The 19969-nt window shown below is 40.1% G+C and overlaps 5 protein-coding genes across 6 annotated transcripts; 3 read left to right on the plus strand and 2 right to left on the minus strand.

Moving 5' to 3' along the window:
* Window position 1: 1 nt before the first annotated feature.
* On the minus strand, window positions 2-1987 carry LOC145454843 (dynein regulatory complex protein 12-like). Its single transcript, XM_080332838.1, has one exon. It carries the CDS (start codon window positions 1883-1885, stop codon window positions 1280-1282), a length of 606 nt encoding a protein of 201 aa, XP_080188964.1. The 5' UTR covers window positions 1886-1987; the 3' UTR covers window positions 2-1279.
* Window positions 1988-3937: 1950 nt separating this feature from the next.
* On the plus strand, window positions 3938-5542 carry LOC145454842 (translation initiation factor eIF2B subunit alpha-like). Its single transcript, XM_080332837.1, has 2 exons — window positions 3938-4000; window positions 4265-5542. The coding sequence occupies exon 2, from the start codon at window positions 4306-4308 to the stop codon at window positions 5215-5217; it is 912 nt and encodes a 303-aa protein (XP_080188963.1). The 5' UTR covers window positions 3938-4000; window positions 4265-4305; the 3' UTR covers window positions 5218-5542.
* Window positions 5543-6354: 812 nt separating this feature from the next.
* Window positions 6355-12934, minus strand: LOC145454840 (uncharacterized). 2 transcript variants are annotated; one of them, XM_080332834.1, is made up of 5 exons: window positions 12503-12934; window positions 12194-12272; window positions 10917-11286; window positions 9865-9930; window positions 6355-8984 (listed from the first exon to the last, which is right to left on the minus strand). In XM_080332834.1, exons 1-5 carry the CDS (start codon window positions 12640-12642, stop codon window positions 6826-6828), a joined length of 2814 nt encoding a protein of 937 aa, XP_080188960.1. In that variant the 5' UTR covers window positions 12643-12934; the 3' UTR covers window positions 6355-6825. The 2 variants fall into 2 exon arrangements, with proteins under 2 accessions (XP_080188960.1, XP_080188961.1); XM_080332835.1 differs by lacking the exon at window positions 9865-9930 and having other exon boundaries at window positions 12503-12920.
* Window positions 12935-13997: 1063 nt separating this feature from the next.
* On the plus strand, window positions 13998-15204 carry LOC145454102 (transcription initiation factor TFIID subunit 13-like). The gene has a single exon (XM_080332122.1). The coding sequence runs from the start codon at window positions 14114-14116 to the stop codon at window positions 14471-14473; it is 360 nt and encodes a 119-aa protein (XP_080188248.1). The 5' UTR covers window positions 13998-14113; the 3' UTR covers window positions 14474-15204.
* Window positions 15203-18289, plus strand: LOC145454100 (protein C3orf33-like). The gene is made up of 5 exons (XM_080332121.1): window positions 15203-15342; window positions 15471-15530; window positions 16384-16537; window positions 17526-17698; window positions 17979-18289. Exons 1-5 carry the CDS (start codon window positions 15292-15294, stop codon window positions 18141-18143), a joined length of 603 nt encoding a protein of 200 aa, XP_080188247.1. The 5' UTR covers window positions 15203-15291; the 3' UTR covers window positions 18144-18289.
* The last annotated feature ends 1680 nt before the right edge of the window (window positions 18290-19969 follow it).

The raw sequence follows: 19969 nt of genomic DNA on the forward strand, positions 1-19969 counted from the left end.
ATCTGAGAATTTAAGACAACACATTTAAGATGAGTGCATGCAGTTTCATGAATTATTAATATCGTGTAATATAAAATGGAAAACGATCAAAGTATGTAATTGCTATGACGGGATGGTATTAACGCATTGAAACGCGTAGAAACATATCACAAATTGGGTGAGAATTAGATTACCGGCATCTCTAATTAGTCTTATTTGGCAACTAGAATTATCTAGTCGTCCAACTCTGCACTGATGGGCTTCACTTGTGAGGAATTCTTATGCAACGAAATGAGTTATGTCACAAACAAAAGCAAAACCATAATCATGTTGATAGCACTATAGTAATCAGGAATCATAGCTATCATATATTCAAAGCACGAAATTATAAAATACTGTTCAGCTTAGGTAAACCATATAGGCAACACTTCTAGGTAAAATTTGGCACTTCTCCAGCAAGCTCGTGCGAACTGTAGGTAACTATGCTTCTGACATTAACACTGACAGCCTAGGTATGAGATGAAGGAAATTGAATTTCTCTCCTTTAAGTCAAATTCCGTGACAGTATAATTACCTGGCACTGAACACGAGATGAAAAGAAATCAGAGTGACAGGCGATTGTTACACGGTACGGTTTCTCGAAAATGATGAAAAAAATATAGACTGGATTGCATCACCAATTGATTCCAGCGAAAAAATGTAGGACGCGTGTGAAACGTGACTAGTGTTAAGATTATTATATTTTCTGATATTTTATTGTAGGTAGGCATTCGATTCCGAATCGAGTATTAGGCTTTTGTTGGAGTCGAGTAGAAGAGTATGGATGATGTGGAAAGTTAACAATTAGTACCATTTATGCGTTTACAAAGAAAATAATGCCAGCTTTACACCAAATAAAGCTCATTTGGTATTTTTAGACTATAGCTATTTAATCGCACTTTGTGACAATGCTGTATGCTGATCGAGACTTCACATAATTTCATTTCCAGTGACGTGCGTGGCTTTGAACTAGACGTTTTATATGCTGTGATACGACCAATTGAGGTTTAATGGCTCCTACGTTAGGAAAGAGTATTGAAACTATAATTCTTGTTTGTAATTTCAGTACTCAAAAAATTGTCTATTACCACTCGACTCAAATCATTAGAACTGATACTCGATTCAGATTTGAGTACCCAAATCATTGTGTCCAGCCCAAATTGTAACCCATCATATCGGAGAAAGGCTTCGGTAGCTGTTACGTATCGGATCGATACTACAAAGTATTCGCAGCCATATTGAAACAATTTGAAGTTCTCTGTCAAATGTCTAGTGGATTCAACCCAAATTCAAGTAAAGTAGTCTTTGTCTGCTCTTGTAAAATAAGCTGTTCCTCGTCCCAGCGGTCTCGCGCCTTTGCGAGTCTTTCCTGCAACGAATCGAACGACGTTATCAACACGTTTTCGTACGAAATTTCCATATCGTCTATTCTTTTTTCGAGATTCTGTATAATTTCGTTTTTTTCTTGTTCCATTTTTTGTTTCGCTGTTTTCGTGATGTCGAGTTCGCGACGGGCGCTCGCGACTTGCTGTCGCAAATGATCAACTTCTATCGTAAGCTCGCGCATTTTAATATCCATATCGGTATGCATGGTTTTATATTGTCTAGTTAATTCGGCGCTGATATCTTTCTGATCAGTCTTTTGCTCTTTGAGGGTCTCCTCCATTTTGATGACTTTATCTTTCCAGTCTGAGGCATGAGCTTGGGATCGACGCGCGATCTCATTTCTGTGGGAGAGATGCTCTTTGAGAATTTCGATCTCTCGTATTGTTTTTTTGTATTTGTCTTCTTCTCCCGGCGCATCTTTCTTCTTGCCCTTTTTCTTTCCTTTCCCCTTTCCCTTTCCTTTCTTCTTTTTTGGAGGCATTATTACAGATAAAGGTGCTGCGTAGAATAATTTGGAAAAGTTGTTAAATTCAGTCGAAATTTTTCGTTGACTCGAGTCATTTTCTTGAAAATAGAAAATGACTAGAATCGACTCGAGTCATTGTGCATGACTCGACCTATTCTTTATGACTTATTCGAGTCTCGTATACCAGGACCTATACTTAAAAAATAGACCCAGAAACTGTCTTTTATGTGTTTGAATAAACATGTGTTTAGAGTGAGAAAAATTAGTATATTATGAATCCAAGCCCTTCGATATCACCCAAAAGTTTCACAGAAGTGAGTTGAACCTGACTCGAACTTGAGTCTTAACACGATGACTCGGACTTAACTCGTTCCTCCCTGACTCGACTCAAAACCCTAAAAGTCAGATTGACTTCTCGCTTAGAACCTTATGATTTGGTTACAACCCTGGTTCATACTGAAACAAACCCAAATATTTCTGACTGACATTCATCGGGGGGAATCGTTAGGACCTAGTAGAGAATTGGAATGAATATTGTATGTCAGCAATCGTATAACCAAATATGGCATCGCTGGCATAAAAATTCGAATAATCTAGGCATAAGCTCAATTTTTAGAATAAACACAAACTCCTTCTGATTTCCCGCATTATGTACTGTTACTGTTATTTATATTATTCGTTTAAGCAGTAAAATAAAGTCTTCAGTAATTCTCTCTCTGTACAAATGATGAAAAAACTTGGTGAACTTTGTCCAAACTAAAAGGCTAAAGAAAGGGATGTACACAAGTTCCCAGAAAAGGAACCATACTGCCAAACCTTGATTTATCATGCAATGAAATGTATGAAGATGATACAGAAAAGGGAAGTACTGTGGATACTAGATTTCTGTGAAATAGGTTGTGCTTATACAAGGTATATATCCAAAACCATGAAATAAGTTCTGAACAATTGTATTCCGTAGTGATATGTCTCTGGCGCTACTAGAGTTCCCTGAGTACCGCTCCATTTTGGGACATGTATTTTCGACAACACCTATGTGAGACTTGAAAGAAAGGCAGAATAATAAATGTGTGAATGATGATTTCATATTTCATTTTGATATACTGGTATCAGTGGCATGGTCATCTTGGCAGTATTACTGCTACTACCGATGATTCTTAAATCATATCCCTTCTCTGCAGCCTGGCTCTTAAAATCCGTTCCTGTATCCGTCGAATGCTACGTATGATTTCGTGTGCTAACAAAATGAATAGTACTGATTGAAGACGATACCGTACCATAACTTCGTCTTACTGCAAATGTAAATCATCTCAATTCCACTTTTTTGGATGCTGATTCAACCATAGTGGTGAATGCAGCCATTGCAATGATAGGGTTAAGGTTTACATCTATGCCCAGCATCTTTCATGATATTGATGCGTATCATCGGCGTATCAAACGCTTCAATCTGTGACCTGACAGACATTCCAGAATTCTTCTGCTTTCATTCATGTCACTCAAGTCGCGTCAGGTTACCATGGCGTATAATCATTCATCTGTGACAGCTTCATGCTCAGTGGTTTCAGGAGTATTTTTGTTGAGAACCAGTTTGACAACTTATCACAACTCGAGTGGCCCTTATAAATTCTAAATTAGGTAAGATCCCATTTCTACTAAAATTTTCTCACAAAATCGTCTATTTTTAAGAACACCGAAATCATTAAATCACGATCGGGAGTTATTATTTTAATCCGCAGAAGACACACAACATATACACCGCGATACGCAATATAGAATTTTTTGAGACGGACATTTCTTTCACGCTATTTTCGCTCATGACGCTATAAGTATCCTATCTTACACCGGGTTCTGTATTTCATGCGCAAAACAAACTTTCTACTTTGTCACTGTGTCGTAGATTTTGCCGATATTTAGATACTCAATATAATCCGTTTCCGGAGGTCAGTATTTATCATACAATCATTCACAATACAAAGAACAGATAGGAAGACGATGTCGATGTCGCCCAAATGTATGCTGAATATGACATGCCGACTTCGCTGGCATCGCCTATTTATATCCACCCTATTATTCCTCGTTGTTATTATGTAGATTTCCAGCCTAAGTACGTGTCTGGCGCTGGCCTTCTAGGTGGGTTGGTAATCTTAATCTACAGTTATTCTGTCACCAATTTTTGGTAGCACGGAAGCTGGAAATAAGCAATTTACCAGTACCCTATGTTGCTTTCCGGTTTGTTGCTCTCGCTACATATGTGGTCCACTATACTCCAACTCCAAATTGCTGACGTGTATTGCCCCAAAATTATAGTTATTATTATAGTCCATTATTTGAGATCTATTAAGAATTGGTGCCTGACACTAATGTAATTACTCACATATAAGTTTATAATTTCAGTGGTAAGAACTTTCCAACATACCAATTAAACAGACACGGTCATGGAAAGGAAGGAGATCAGAGAATATTTTCTCACCCATTTGCAAAACGGCACTCAAGATTCACCAGCAATCGCCGCGATAAAGACTCTTTTGGAATGTCTACGCGTCGACAAAGCCGAAACACTATCTGGTCTGCGGGATAACCTCAAAAATGCGATCGAAACGCTTGTAGACACCGATTGTACAGGAATCACATCAATTTTATCCGGTTCGGAACTATTTCTACGCTTCATAACTCTAGCGTCTTTGGAGCATTCGGATTTTGAAAAAGTAAAAGACATCTTGATAAGCCGTGGAGAGCTGTTTCTCAAGAAAGTATCTTCTAGCAGACAAAAAATCGCAAATCTCGGTCTCCCTTTCCTGAACGATGGCATCAAAGTACTCACTCATTCACATTCTAAAGTAGTGCTGCAGTTATTAATCAAAGCTGCAAAGAGCCAAAAGAGATTTACCGTTTACGTAACCGAATCTCAACCCGATCAAAGTGGATTGCTAATGGCTGAAAAGCTAAGAGAAAATGGTATTCCTGTGGTTGTAGTTTTAGATTCAGCTGCCGGTTATATCATGGAAAAAATTGACTTGGTGTTGCTAGGAGCTGAAGGCGTTGTCGAAAATGGTGGGATTATGAATAAAGTGGGAAGCTATCAGATCGCTTTATGCGCTAAGGCGCATAACAAACCCTTGTACGTCACAGCCGAAAGCTTCAAATTCGTACGGCTCTACCCTTTGAATCAACAGGATATTCCTAATCAGATTAAGTATAAATCCTCCACTCTAAAGACGAAAGACCTTGAATTTGAACATCCAAATGTTGATTTTACACCACCGTCGCTTATTACCTTGCTGGTGACTGATCTGGGTGTTCTAACACCATCTGCGGTCAGTGACGAATTGATAAAATTATACTTATAAACTGGTCGGTGGATTATTCGGGAAGGTGTGCGTATCAGGACTGCTGCAACTACTAATGGAGAAGGATGCATGCTAAAGTGCCTGGAGTGGTGTATTACCTATGTCGGTACAGCCGTTGAGTTTCGCAACCTTGCGAGCGGAAGATATTCTCAGACCATTGAAAATTTGAATGTGTTTTCCGTGAGTAGTATGCGTCACCGCGAGATATCTGATTGATGTTTTGATGTGCATTGCTGGTTAATACCGTCATGAGTGTCAATACTGATGCTCTACAGAATGAATTGAGTTATGGAATTGTAATATAAAATTCAAAGATTCCTTGCAAGTAGCGGGCGGTAAGATTTTTCCGGGTGCCACACTGAAATTATACGTCCCTATTCAGTACGAGGGTTAATGTTTTCAACGAGAATTATGGATTCGATACATTTCCCCCACCTTGGAAACCCTCGAATGACAGTATCCAAACATTTAGTGCAAAGCTATGCACATTGCACATTGGGTCGTTGCTATGGCATTTATATGAAATCACGATCAACCCACAGCATCGCTTGAAAATGGTAGGCCTACGGCCGAAAAACACCAAAATGTCTTTGCAACATGTTGAGCAACTGGCACTGATTGCAATGCGGTTGCGTAAAGGGTACCTATTTTGACTTTTCATATCCATACTATAAAACTATGATCAGTCTTGAGTCATGACTCGAGTCACGATTTTTCAATGAAAAGAGTCATTTTCTCAAAATACGGTAATGACTAGAGTCTAAGACCGATATTTCACTGCAATCTTGAAAAATAGTAAAGTAACCAGTGCTTGGTATTCACCTATTGGTACTGGTACTTGAAAATGCGACCAGAAACTGTTATAAGTGAGGAAAATTAGTAGCTCCTATATTTCAAGTGTGAACCGTTCGACATCGCTAGAATTATAAAAGTGGCTAACTCGAAACTGAGCAGTCAACGCAATGACTTGGACTCGGTGGTGAATCAAAAATGACTCTAGTCAAACTATAAAAGTGACATCGACTTGTGACTTGGCTACAACCCTGACTCGAATACTCTTTGGTGCCTAATAACAAGATTTGAATCATCCTGGTACTGCTAGATTTTGCCCCACCTTGGTCAATACCACGCGTATGCTGTTAGAGAAGTATCGCAAATTCTATTCTGACGAGATGCTCCAGCGCAATAAAAAACATTTATCGCGGATCGTATTAATCAGCCACATAGAAAAATGCAGAATAAAAATTTTACTGACAGGAAACTGCCACTCCGACGGCAGTGCTCTATTCAGGGTTGCCATATGGTCCTTGGTGTGAAAGGTCAAGTCTTATAAAACTGCAATTGTCTTTATGTATAAGATTTGTCCTTATTTTCTGCTGCGAGGCCACGACTAGGACTGGGCTGACGTTTTTTTAGCCATCACCTTACAGAAATCACCGTGAACAGGCATTATTGACCTTTTCTTTAGTTATCTGTTAGAAGACAAATTTCATGGCTAGGCTACTCGGAATTTTCGGTTTTGTCCTTAGCTTTAGATCCATGTCGACAGCAACCACGGAGCTATATTCCAAACGGTGTCAGCATCTAACTTTTACCATACACCCATAGCTACCGTTGACGCCTTTTCTTCGCCGGGGCCTCCGAACTCTCGGAACCCGATGAATCAGACGAGTCTGAAGTCCCAGACTCCGAGGACGATGCCTGTGGCGAACGACGGACGACCTTCGAACTCACAACCGACGACTTCACTTTTGCCTTGACAACTTTCTCTCCATCTGACGAGCTTTCATCGGAGGAAGATTCTTGCTTCCTGTGTATCAGAGACACTTTGGATTTCATTCGGACCGGCCCCTTCTCGGATCCAGAACTGTCACTGGACGTGTCAGATTTTTGGAGCACCCGTTTTTTACTCCTCTCGATGACTCGAGCGTCGTCTGAATCGATCGACGAACTCGACGAAGAGTCGGACTCTCTTTTTTTGCGAGAATCTGCATTTTCCCTTTTTCTCCGAGAACCAGCATTTTTTTCACTGATATCTTCTTTCCTGTCGCCGGTATTCTGTTCTCCGCGTGCTCTCTGCTTTTTGCTTATCGGCGATTTATTTCTTTCCCCGCTAGAGCTTCTCTCTCTTCTCTTATCCACACGCTTATCTTTCTTTCGATTTTTATCCGAGCGTCCACCGTCAGACGCGGAATCTCTGGAAGTGCCCCGCCGATTTGGTCCAGAAGATCTTTGCTTGGGCGGCGATCTTCTATCACCCTGACGCTTATCGCTCTTTCGATTCCTATCCGAGCGTCCATCGTCAGATAATGAATCTCTGGCAGTTTCCCGCCGATTTGGTCCAGAAGACTTTTGCCTGGGCGGCGATCTTGAATCAGCCCCACGCTTATTGCTAAGACGGTCCGAACGTCTATCACGGCGCCCGTCTTCATCTGACATTGAATCTCTGGAACTGCCCCGCCGATTAGGCCTAGAGTCACGTCGAGACCGGCCCACGCTTTTTCCTCCACGTGAATCACGGTTATCCCGAGCTGGTGATTCAACATGACGTCTCCTGCCCGAGTTGAGATCCTGTGATCTGTCTTCTTGATTATGACCGATTTCAGACTTGTCTCGAGGGCGTCTCCTGTTTTCTGGGTCGCGATCGCTGCCAGGATGCCCTCGTCTTTTAGGACTCACGTTCATTCTGCGGCTTTCCCGATGTCTGAGCGATGTATCGTCATTTCGACGCCGACTTGCATGTTGCTTTTCACCGTCGTTCCGATTCTTTGCCTGACGAGACTCGCTGCCAGAATCGCTCGAGCTTGATTCCGAGGCTTTTTCGTGCTTCCCACCCTCTCCTCCTGACGAGGAGGATGATGATGATGAACTGTCATGTCTATTTCTTTTCGCAGATTTATCCTTTGCTTTGGTATTTTTGTTTTCGCGTTTTTCATGAATATCCTGTCTTTCGGACTCTCCATTACGATCTCGATTGTCAGATCTGTTCCTTCTCAAGTCCGTTTGTCTCCCGTCTGGTCGCGGACTTCTTCCTCTCCTATTGCCGTGCCTGTCCGAATCCTTTTCATTTAAACGCCGTTGCTCCCGAGCCTTATCATTAACATTCTTTTTGACGCTATCGTATCTGTCGTTTGATTCATTTTTTCGATCTCTCTTGCGGGACTCGTACCTGGAACTAGCTTTCGTATCTTTATTCTTAGACGGAGCTTCATTGTCTGACGATTCGCTATCAGACGAATCTTTTGTTTTCTTTTTCATTTTTCTCTTCTTTTTCGCTTTCCGATCGTCATCGCTCGATGAAGTCTCCCTCTTCTTCATTTTTTTCTTACTACTCTTTTCTTTTCGATTATTATCATCCGAAGAATCCTCGCTAGATGAGGACTCGGTCTTCTTCACTTTTCTCTTCTTTTTTGCTTTCTTGTCGTCATCGCTTGATGAAGTTTCTCTCTTTTTCACTTGTTTCTTTCTTTTCTTTGCTTCTTTTCGGTTATTTTCGTCTGAAGATTCGTCGCTGGACGCGGTTTCTCTCTTCACTTTCCTCTTCTTTTTGTCTTTCCGATCATCGTCGTCCAAAGATTCGTCGCTCGACGCGGTTTCTCTCTTCTTCACTTTCCTCTTCTTTTTGTCTTTCCGATTATCGTCGTCCGAAGAGGCTCTCATTTTCATCTTTCTCTTCCTCTTTTCAATTTGGGCATCATCATCTGACGATGAAGACTCCTTTTTCTTCTGTTTCTTTTTTTTCTTGTCACTCTTTTTCTTTATTTTTTCTGCAAAATTTGGTTTGGTTTCAGTAAACGATTCACATTCACATGCATAAGTAAAAGTCAATTTTACAGTATTGACTGCTTGATGGCAGTTTTGAAAGTGCTTAATCCTGACAAAAAATACCCAATAACAATTTACACGTTAGTCACCACATATGCTTATATACCAAGACTGAGGTGATAGCAGTTTTGAAGTTGTCAAGTATGGACGGAATTATGTTTGTATTACAAAATCATATTCACCACAATCACATTCATAGTTGAACAATAAATCAGTTGTTTCCAATGTAGCATACACGGTCCCCTTCATACACAAGGTCTCTGGTAATTAACAGCATTCAATTAATTTCATGTGCATGTATTGCAACCACTAGTAGCTTCGAGCCAATGCCATGCAGTTGCAGTTAACAATCACTTTCATATTTACACCAGTGTTTTTGGACTTGGCAATGGGCACTGTCATAAATTACCACAGTATTTATGGCTATTGGTATCATATGAATCAAACTCAATTTGCGTTCGGACATTTCACAAAATTAGGGTTGGGCACAATGCTCCGAGTACTCGAATCTGGATTAATCAGGCACTAATTATAATAACTAACATATCTGTCAAGTCATGATCAAGCCATATCATTGTCAGAGTGCAATGAGATATGCATGGTCGAAAAAATACCAAATTACCTTTAATATGATGAAGAATTGTCATTATATTCTTTGTGATAGCATAAAAGCTACATATTCAAACTTTCCACGTCATTTTTACTGTAATAACGCCATGATGAAAGGCACTCGAATACGCGTCTCAAAGTCTAATAGATGATTCAGTATCAAATCACTCGCGCACTGGATTTTGCACACATCGACACATAATAGACATTTACCTTCAACCGAAGAGGATGGCACCGTTGTTTGGTGCGTCACGGTTACAGTCAACAACAGGCGTCTCACTAAATAAGTTTAGATACTTGTATCATTGTGATTTTACACATTTACCTAAAATTTGAAGCCCGATGGTTGTAAGTGGTAATTTTCTATCCTTAAGCTGTTTCAATATATTCGAATACAGTATAACTGTATTGAGGTTTGCTGATATTTATAACAGCACACTTAGTTGAACAAAGGTATTGGTTTGGGTCGGAATTCTTTATAAGGGATCCGTACCCGAAACCAATGACGGGAACCACTGAATTGAGCACAAAATGCCAGAGGTGGTCCAAGTAGTTACTTTTGCTACACAGATCATATAAAAATTTAAACTGCTTCTGCCGCAGTTTGTACTGGTTGAGCCAAATTTGGTGTGCCACGATTTTTTAGGCAACCTAACAATTTAATCAGTGAAAAAATAAAGTCTATTTTTGAACAACCCTACTGTACAGTGAGTATTAAAATACGCCATCAATGATGCAAAATCTGGATTTCAACGGCATTGATGCCAAAGTCGACAAAAAATCACCAACCAATTTTACGTAAGAGCGCGTCTTCAGGGATTTGAGTCTGGAAAATTACCTTTTTATATTTACCGCAAAGATATTCAAATCACCCGTTTCCTGGTCTGTCACCAGATATTTTGTAAATTGTAAAAAGTCGCCCCTTTTTCAGATCTCAAATATGGCAACCCTATCGTTACTACTCAAGTAGTTGCAGTAGTGAATTTGGGCAAATTCAAAATTTTCAAACTGTACGAAACCCGCGAATGTTGGTTGGAATGAATTCAAATTTGGTGTGCGCCTTTTTTAAGGCAACCTAACGATTTTATCACCTAGCCAGCAAGATTCAGGAAAAAAGGTTAATTTTGAACAGCCCTAAATTACACAGTCACTCAAGTAAGCAGTGTAAGTAGGCAAAAACAACTAGAGTACTCATAAAAATACAACGAAGTATTTCATTAATTACCAAATCTGCAAAACACAACAACTCAGTCAGTCACACCAACCTGGCTGCGGCGCCGGACTCGGCGTCCTAACCAATCCGTATCTCCTCTGCCTTTCCGCGTCCCGTTCCTCGGCCCTCCTTACCCTCTCCGCCTCTCTCTCTTCCGCTTCTCGCTGCCTCTGCAGTTGCCTCGCCTCCGGATCGAAAGCCGCTCCCTGCACGTACGACTTGCTGATTCCGAAAGCGTTGCGGAGCTTCTCGTTTTCCTGTTCCTTCATTTCCGCGATCTGGTGAGTTTCGGTCGCCACCGGCCGGCCCGATGAGTCTTCCTTGCCGGGGAGGGCTTCCTCTTTTTGGATCAGCATTTTGCGGAAAACAGATACTTTTTTTTCGATTTCCTGATCGTCGTAGCCTTGTTCTTCCATCACGTTCTAAGTATGAAGAAATTGCGAGGTAATAGAATGGCACACAACGCGATTATCAGTGATATCTATAGTGTAGAGTTGAACAACCAAAAAATTCCCTTCCCGACAAGATAGCATAATGGTGAAGGGAAGCGTCTAGAACTCTTGTTTCTTGATCAATAGGTCGTGGGTTCGATCCCTAGACTGAAGGACAGATCAGTAACACTGGTATCCATGACTTCCCAGCTTGGCGCTCAGTATCACCGGCATAGCATATAGGGGTGGTGCAAGACTTAGAAAGCCTAACATGACAATATCTGCATCTTCCTTGTCCAGCGGCATATGCACATCATGCGCTCATGTTTGGTATATGTACAGATCGTGTGTATGTATATCATGAGTCGGTGCATATGCCGCAAAAACATAAAGGACGAAAATATAGAACGTCCTATCCTATTCCTGAATTAGACTTATATAGAGGTGGTCAAAGTAGTCAACATCAAAACTTACTTGGAGTACTTTGAAAAGTAGAATTAGTCTACTTCATTAGGACCACCTCTGGAACTATAGCTAAATTTTTTTTCCCACATTAGATTATAATTTTAAATCCTGAATTTGCAAAAACTTGGACATTTAATTACATTAGGAATCGGAAAGAAATACGACAAAATTCAAGTTCAGTCAGAGAATGGAAAATGTCAGTAGGCCTACACGAAGCTTGGCTTGTTTCGCACTATAAAGTTCTCTTGTAGCATTTTTAGGTGAGCCAGAAATTGACTAGGACATGGGACTCAACCCTCCAATACAACATAAGTTATAGCTCAATATACTTCCATTCCATAGTATTCTACAATCACAAATTATGGCATTTTTATTTTGGAGAGAGCAAGACTGAAGAGTTATCGCGTTTTAAAATATAGACCGATTAATTTACCTGCAATTCCATGCATTTTAATTCCACTCGGCGTTTTTTATCGTGAATGAGTATCTCTGCGTTCGGCTTTCGGTCGAGTCTGCAAAGAGAATGAATCGACGATAAGGCTAGATACATCTCATGCTATTTATGTTTGATACATACAATAATATCTTCCAGTTCCACAACAGTACCGGTACGTATTAACTATGATGACTAAACATGAAATTATGAAACATTAATCAAATATATACTGAAATAATCGGCAATTTTACCTGACCTGCTCAACATGCTATATACAACCAGTTTACAAATAAGAAATAAACATACCTGTCTTTTTCATTCTGAACCTCTTTGTCCGTTTTGTATCCAGGCTTCTCCCTGAACGACCTGACTTGGGACAAATTTCTTTGGACGTACGCATTGGTACCACTGCCACGCGCGGTGGTGAGCCCAACGCCGTTGTACATTGAATATGTCGCCGGCAAGTAATAAAAGTATAAGCTAGTGCGATTTACTAACGTGCAGCAGACGCGTCAAAATTGAACTGCGACACTGCGATAGCGAGGTTGATATATATTGACGATGTGAACGATGTTAACATATACTTTGACGGTGTCACCGATAACAGTTAATTTATAAGACCTTTACAGGCCATATCCTCACCTCCAATCAAATTATATGTTTGACGAACCAACAAATGTATGTCTGAATCAAAAGCGCACAAGTACAGCACACGCGCGTCCACGTCGTCCAAATATCATTTGATCTACCGTAAAGATCATCGCTCTATCAAATATGCCGGACCTGATGTGTGGAACAGTATCCCGCCGGCGATTAGGCAGTCGACGAGCATGTCCACATTCAAGTCGAAATACAAGCAATTACTACTAAATAAATACAGTCCATCCTCAAGATTACCGGACCACGACTGACCTATCGATCTCGCTTCCCATGACATGCCGCCCTATTTCTTGTCGCTTCCTTTTTCTATACTATTTTTCTTACTTTCATTCAGTGTGCATGCCTCCTCTTTACATCGCCTAGGCCAAGGTGGGTGTCAGATTCCATAGACAACTCCTATAGTCGCTTCGACATCTTCCTTTCTTTTCATTGTATCGCATTTTTTGTGGTGTATTGAACTGATAAAATTGCTAATAAACCAATGATGATGTCCGTATCTGTAGGATACAGATTGGTGACATCGCCACTGAGCTATCTAATCATGACAGAATCACAGAAAATAATGTGAAGTTCGGTACCTTCATCAGTGTCTTTAGAAAATTGTCTGACTACAACTACTTATCGACGACTAAGCAGCGATTCATCACACCATTCCATAAGATCTCGGGAACAGGCTTGGGCAACTAGGCAATTCTAGTTGTCTAATTTCACTACATTAGAGAGAAATGCCAGTAATCTAATTCTAATCTAATTTGGAAAAGCTAAAAATTTTCTAGGTGTCCAAGCTTAGAAAAGTCTGCAGTGTGGAAATATTTGGTCCTGCATCAAATAACAATTTTTTACACCGGAAGGTGTCGCTAGACACCCGAAAGTTGCAAACACCCGGACACGGACCTTTGTGATCAAGATCTAGGTTCCCATCTCCAAAATCGCGTAAATCACCCACATAATAGTTATTGACACAAATATATATTTAAAAAAAACTTTAGTATTATTCTATATCCAGCAGCGAAATATTATAAATTTCAAATGAATGCATTTTAGATATAAGCCTATAACTGCGCAGGTCCAGGTTTGCAGAATAAGGCCTGATATACTATAGATAACTAACCTACGTAGGTTAGTTATCTATAGATATACTGCTCCAAAACAAAACCAAAGCTTCAGCTAACATTCACGTTCTCAGAAGTCAGAAGTTCCAAGTGATATTCCTACATTTTCGGAGCAATTTCAGGGAAGAAATTACAATAAAGGCGCATGGCCGATTCGGATTCATCAAAGCAAAGTCCACAGCTCAATCGTTCCGCCCAGCAAAGCGACTACGAAAAGAAAAAACGTCTGTTTTTTAAAGAAATACGATGCATGATGTACGGTTTCGGGGACGATCCTAATCCATACACCGAATCAGCGGAGCTGATAGAAGAGCTTGTTATTGATTTTATAACGGACTTGTCTCACAGAGCGCTACAGATAGGCAGACCGGGACGCGTTCAGGTGGAGGATATAGTTTACCTAATACAAAAGGACGCGCGGAAATATGCGCGAATGAGAGACTTGTTGACGATGAACGAAGAGCTCAAGAAGGCCAGGAGGGCGTTTGATGAAGCAAAATTTTGAATCTGCATTTTTAAAGATTGACATGGATTGATTGATATTTGGAATGTTCTGTGTCATTTTTGCTGGTAGATATAATCTCACCCATAGCATAGGCCTATGGCTGTGAAACTGAAATGTCTATACAAAAGCAACCTTTTGGTATTAACATTTTCATCGAGTATGAATTGAGTCCCTGGGTAATTCGTTCGGAATAGAGAAAGAGAATAAGGCTTGGAGTATCATTCATGAAGTCATCACTACACAGTATGAAAGATGTGGAAATCTGGAATATGTACCTTTTTGTACGTACCAGTTTTTCATCATATTAAGGATGTTTTTATACCATATCCATACGTTTATCAATTCGCTTTGTGACAATCCTGTGGGGTGATCACAACTTCACAGAAAGGTCAAATCCACTAGCATATTTCGTATACTGCAACACGACACGACCAATCCAGGAAATATAATGACTACGATACTACGAAGAAAATTATCCAATGTGTAGCCTATGTTTGTATCTAATTTTGAACAAAAATCCTATAAGAATCGGAATTTCGTGCTAATTCGCCTAACCTGTTGTTGGAATTGCAATCATGCCAATCATACATTAGCTAGGATACCGCTATGAGTTGTACATTATTTCTAAAGCTGGTCAAACCTATATCACGCTCTTGGCTCATTTCAAATATGTTCATGATTCAATAGACTCACTTTTCTTACTGTACTTTTTTCTCTTTGTATTAATGCAGTGCAGCGCGACACAATACTCTGGAGTAGTAAATATTTTGCAAATTTGAAGTATATGATGCCTGCTGCACCTTTGAGGAACGCTGAATATGTTGAACAAAGCTACAGAATTTTTGGATGAACATTTACGAATTGTCACGGTTAGTTAAATCGCTTCGTACTGCACAGTTAATAGGTAGTCGCAAGGTATTTTTAAGGACGTATTAATCATAATCATTGTATTGTGTTGAAGATGGCAGTTAGATCAGTTATTTTCCATGCTTTTTAGAAACTTGGATATATTATCGCTGGAATTGGCGTTTTTTCCGTTGCGAGGCGGTCCAGATTGGTGAGTCGCGATGTGTTGACACCCTTCAAACTTGACATATTTTTGAATTTCAACTTTGAAGCCAACTGAACTGCAGAACATATTCTTTATCTGTGTATTATTATTGATGATGATGAGAGAACAATATATCATATTGTTTATGGATGAATCAATCGGCACAGGTCAATTCTAGGGTTAGCAAAATCTGTTACCAGGGTTGTAACCAAGTCACAAGGTTCCCTGTCACACTTGAATCGTTTTAACTCGAGTTGAAAACTCATCACTTTTAACAGTTTCTGGTCGAAATTTCAAGTAGGCCTACTAATAAATGAAATACCAATGGTGTGTCATTAGTGTCAACTTTTCTATTCTTTGAAATTACAATTAAAGTGTTGCTCTTGAACATCCGAGTCTTCAGTCATACGGCTTGGTCCGAGTTATGCTCAATGACTCGAGTCCAAGTCGAGTTGATAAACAGATTGAATCTAGCCGAGTCGACTAATTTGGAAAATGACTTGAGTCAAGTTGAGTCACCTAAAAATAATGAATCGGGTCAGACCCAATTTGAGTCATTACAACCCTGCTTTGTAGGTCTACTTGTAACATGTTTTTCGATGTTGAGTTATGGCCAACCGAGGTTTTGAGATTGGGGGAAAAAAACCTACAGTATCTTTTTCGTCTTAGTGTAGGATAGATGTATAGTTTCGTTACTTGCAGCAATTATCTCGGACTCGAGTACTCGAATGGTTGTGCCCGCCCCTATCCAAGCCAGATATCATGATCAGAAATTGAACACTTGAAAATTTTGTAGAGCAATCATCCATCATGGTAATTCTACACTCTCCAATGTTTTGCTATTTATCTTTGAAAATAGTTGACCAAGTTCTCGAGTGCGAGCGAAATCCCTAATCATTTTGTGGAGAAGAGAATCAAATTGCGAGGGAGAGTGCGCGATGTTCGACTTGACAACATCATCGTCGTGGAACATCTTCCTTCTTTCGGACGACTGAATTCTATCGTGAAATTTGGTGAATGCATGCATACATTTGGAAAATTTTCACATGGAATTGGAAATAGCTCATGATAATTCAAGCCTGACCGATATTCGCTTGGTAACAGCATTACCGCTATTGCTATGTTCAGACATGAAGTAAACTAGAAAGGTTGCATCTGGACACTTGTAATCAGAGGTCATCAGTAATGAAATACTTCAACTCTTCCAGACTACTCGAATCAGTTGTACCTACTTGCACTGGTAACTCAAGTGGTTAGTATATTAAACTACTTCTACTTGACAGATGGGCCTTAAATATTTACTTTTTGTCTTACTTGGAAATGGCCACATCGACTCAAGTAGAAACTTACAATGTTACTTCTGTTTCTACTTGAGTACTGCTGAAGCAGGGTTGTAATGACTCAATTTTGTATTGACTCGACTTGTACTCGAGTCATTGTGCATGACGCGAACCAAGTCATGTGACTGGGGACTAGGACAGTCAAGACGGACATTTCATGTAACTTCGAAGATAGTAAAGTCGCCACGTGATCGATATTTAGGCTATCAGTCCTGATACTTGGAAAATAGGGCCAGATACTGCTAAGACTGACGAAAATTACGATATTATGAATGCGAGCCGTTCTATATCACTTGGGCAGAGTTGAAAAAGTGGGTCGAACTGGGTTGAACTGAAAACCGAAACAGTGAACACAATGACTTGGACTCGGACTTGAGTTGGTGACGAATGGGAAATGACTCGACTCGAGTCAAAACTATCAAAGTGAAAGTGACTTTCGACTTGGATTCCTGTGGCTTGGTCTCGGACTTGTGACAGTCGCAGATTGTAGTTCTGGCTCTTTGCTACCATCTTGTGACGTCACGAAAATTGCCGATATTTTTTGCCTTTAATGACCGATCCGATACCGATATTTCTTACAAAGTGTGATACGACTTGCTGTTATAAGCGATAGTGTTATAATATAACTTCTCCGATCATAAATCTGATGCTCATTTTCCAGGGCGTACGGAGCCTGGAGTAGGAATGCCTGTGAGCTTGGCCGGAGTACGATTGAATACTCCTGGCTGTGTGTCGCTCAAAAACAAGCTTCACAGTAGTATAGTCTGGTTTGAATTGCTCAGCTGCCAGAGACCGATGGTGCCGAATCCTCCTGCAGTTTTTTACGTCAGGAAGGTAACTGCGCTACGATTCTTTTGCCGTTGTGTTCTTTGATATGAACTGAACTTGACTTTTGTCAGTTTACAGTATACAGAAATCAATACTCTCATATTTGATGGTATTTATTAACCTTAAAACTTAAACCCCCTAAGATGCATTCGCTTTTCGAAGATCCCTCACATTTGGGGCGTAAAGTAAGGTGCAGTAGGTCACAGGGGATGCGAACGAGACCAGATTGAAAAACATTGTGATAGAACGATCGTGGGATAGCAAGATACAAATATAATATTCACAGATGGGATTTCTGCGGAATCTAAATGTTGAAGTTGTGAAGCTTGGCCTCGGGCTTGCCGAGCGAATTGCGGATTGCGATGGACGCGGACTGCGGAAGTTGCAAAGAAATCTGTTCAGAGCACAGAAATACGCCGCCAAGAAAAACCGGGGAATTTGGATGGATTGATATACATTAGCGTAGAGGCCTTGCTTTTGCGTTTTGCGTGGTTTACGACTTCTTTGGTACTGCGTTAAATTCATGCCTGGGTTTAGTCTAGAAGTGTTTAGATTCGTTGAACGTCTATTTCGACAATACACTTTTAGTTGATCATATTGCTCGTCGCTTTCTATTCACGCTAGCGCGCAGATGTGATGATAACGTCTCTGTGTCGCACAAGGAAGCTATTACACATGGGAATGTGGATAGGTAGTGGAATTACTGTTCATCTTATCACCGTTGAATAAATGATGTTACTTTCATTGGAGTACACGTTTACACAATCTCTTCATAAAATTCTGATGAAGGTTGAAATATTATTAGATTACACTGGCCAACAAAAAATAATTTATTTTCGAGTGCCAACGATATTTTAATCGTTTCTGGGTATTTGGGGGCTGCTGAGTCCGAAATTGACATTCGTTTCTTTGAATTGGGTCTATTTTTTGAGATATCGATATTTTTTATTTAAAAAAATACGAAAAATTGTCAATTTTAGTAACTACCAAATGGGAACAGAAGTATCAGTAACATGCATATTGGAAATGTCTCTTAAGCCAATGCATTACTTATTCTGGACCAGATACTGCACTAGGTCTATTTGCTATTGTAGCATCACATTATTTCGGAAACTAGACATTGAAAACACTCCATTTTGGACAGCACAAGTTATTTAGCTACAGCCTATATACAGTATGTTACTGTACTGTATATATCTCTACCGTTATGAGTGATTTCCTCAGCTTTCTGCAAACTGTACAAGTGTACATCATCACAGAGTAAACCTGGCGAGGGGAGTGTAACAGTAGAAGCATCATCCCGATAAGCTGCAGTTTCTTTGTATTGTTTTTTAACCACATGTTGTACAGTGTCGAGTACTCCCTTCAGTTATCACATGACATCAATATCTCATTTTATAGCTATGTAGCTATAGCGTGGTTCTATAGTTGTGTAAGGTGCTTTAACACATTACTAAATGTGCTTCGAGCGTTACTAAAAGCAGTGCTTGTGCCTTGACGTCAGCTGTTTTTGTTTACTGCTATCGCCTTATTTTTGCTTGATCTTCACATGAAACATGATTCCCGTTTAGAAGGCTCTCCGTGTTAACGATTGTGTGTTTAGCGAAATCGCTTCAGAACTAAAAGAATACGGTATGCACATGCTTGAAGACTGATTTATACTCTTCAAAGTTGCAGAAAAAGATAATTTTTAGGGGTACCATATCTTGGAAATCTGAAAAGAGGACACTTTTTCAGAATTTTGAGTCCTGCACAACCGGAGGAAAATCCTGGAACACGGTAAATTTTTCCGACTTGACTAAGAAAAAGGTCAACTTTCTCGCTCAGTGCCCAAAATACAGTTTTTCTTTCACTTTATCAGGTGGTTGACTAAAAATAAAAAATAAAGGTCAACTTTCCGGCTCAGCTCCCGAAATACCCGCCGGAGCGTACTTCATCATCATCATTGGTTTATTAGCAATTTTATCAGTTCAATACACCTCAAAAATGCGATACAATGAAAAGACAGGAAGATGTCGAAGCGACAAGGAGTAGTCTATGGAATCTGACACCCACCTTGGCCTAGGCGATGTAAAGAGGAGGCATGCACACTGAATGAAAGTAAAGAAGATAGTATAGAAAAAGAATGCGACAAGAAATAGGGCGGCATGTCATGGGAAGCGAGATCGATAGGTCAGTCGTGGTCCGGTAATCTTGAGGATGGACTGTATTTCTTTAGTAGTAATTGCTTGTATTTCGACTTGAATGTGGACATGCTCGTCGACTGTCGGATGGCCG

The sequence above is a fragment of the Botryllus schlosseri genome, chromosome 13, assembly GCF_051294905.1.
Source record: "Botryllus schlosseri isolate E-star chromosome 13, Bs_hap1, whole genome shotgun sequence".
Lineage (NCBI taxonomy): Eukaryota > Metazoa > Chordata > Ascidiacea > Stolidobranchia > Styelidae > Botryllus > Botryllus schlosseri.

Bases quoted from the DNA above. Each gene is read 5' to 3' on its own strand.
- LOC145454843 (XM_080332838.1), bottom strand. From the start codon at position 1,885: ATGCCTCCAAAAAAGAAGAAAGGAAAGGGAAAGGGGAAAGGAAAGAAA.
- LOC145454842 (XM_080332837.1), top strand. From the start codon at position 4,306: ATGGAAAGGAAGGAGATCAGAGAATATTTTCTCACCCATTTGCAAAAC.
- LOC145454840 (XM_080332834.1), bottom strand. From the start codon at position 12,642: ATGTACAACGGCGTTGGGCTCACCACCGCGCGTGGCAGTGGTACCAAT. The intron at 12,273-12,502 runs GTATGTTTATTT...TTCTCTTTGCAG, and splicing joins GTTCAGAATGAAAAAGACAG to ACTCGACCGAAAGCCGAACG. The intron at 11,287-12,193 runs GTAAATTAATCG...CTTCATACTTAG, and splicing joins TAAAATGCATGGAATTGCAG to AACGTGATGGAAGAACAAGG.
- LOC145454102 (XM_080332122.1), top strand. From the start codon at position 14,114: ATGGCCGATTCGGATTCATCAAAGCAAAGTCCACAGCTCAATCGTTCC.
- LOC145454100 (XM_080332121.1), top strand. From the start codon at position 15,292: ATGTTGAACAAAGCTACAGAATTTTTGGATGAACATTTACGAATTGTC. The intron at 15,343-15,470 runs GTTAGTTAAATC...CATGCTTTTTAG, and splicing joins AACATTTACGAATTGTCACG to AAACTTGGATATATTATCGC. The intron at 15,531-16,383 runs GTGAGTCGCGAT...CTTTGAAAATAG, and splicing joins TTGCGAGGCGGTCCAGATTG to TTGACCAAGTTCTCGAGTGC.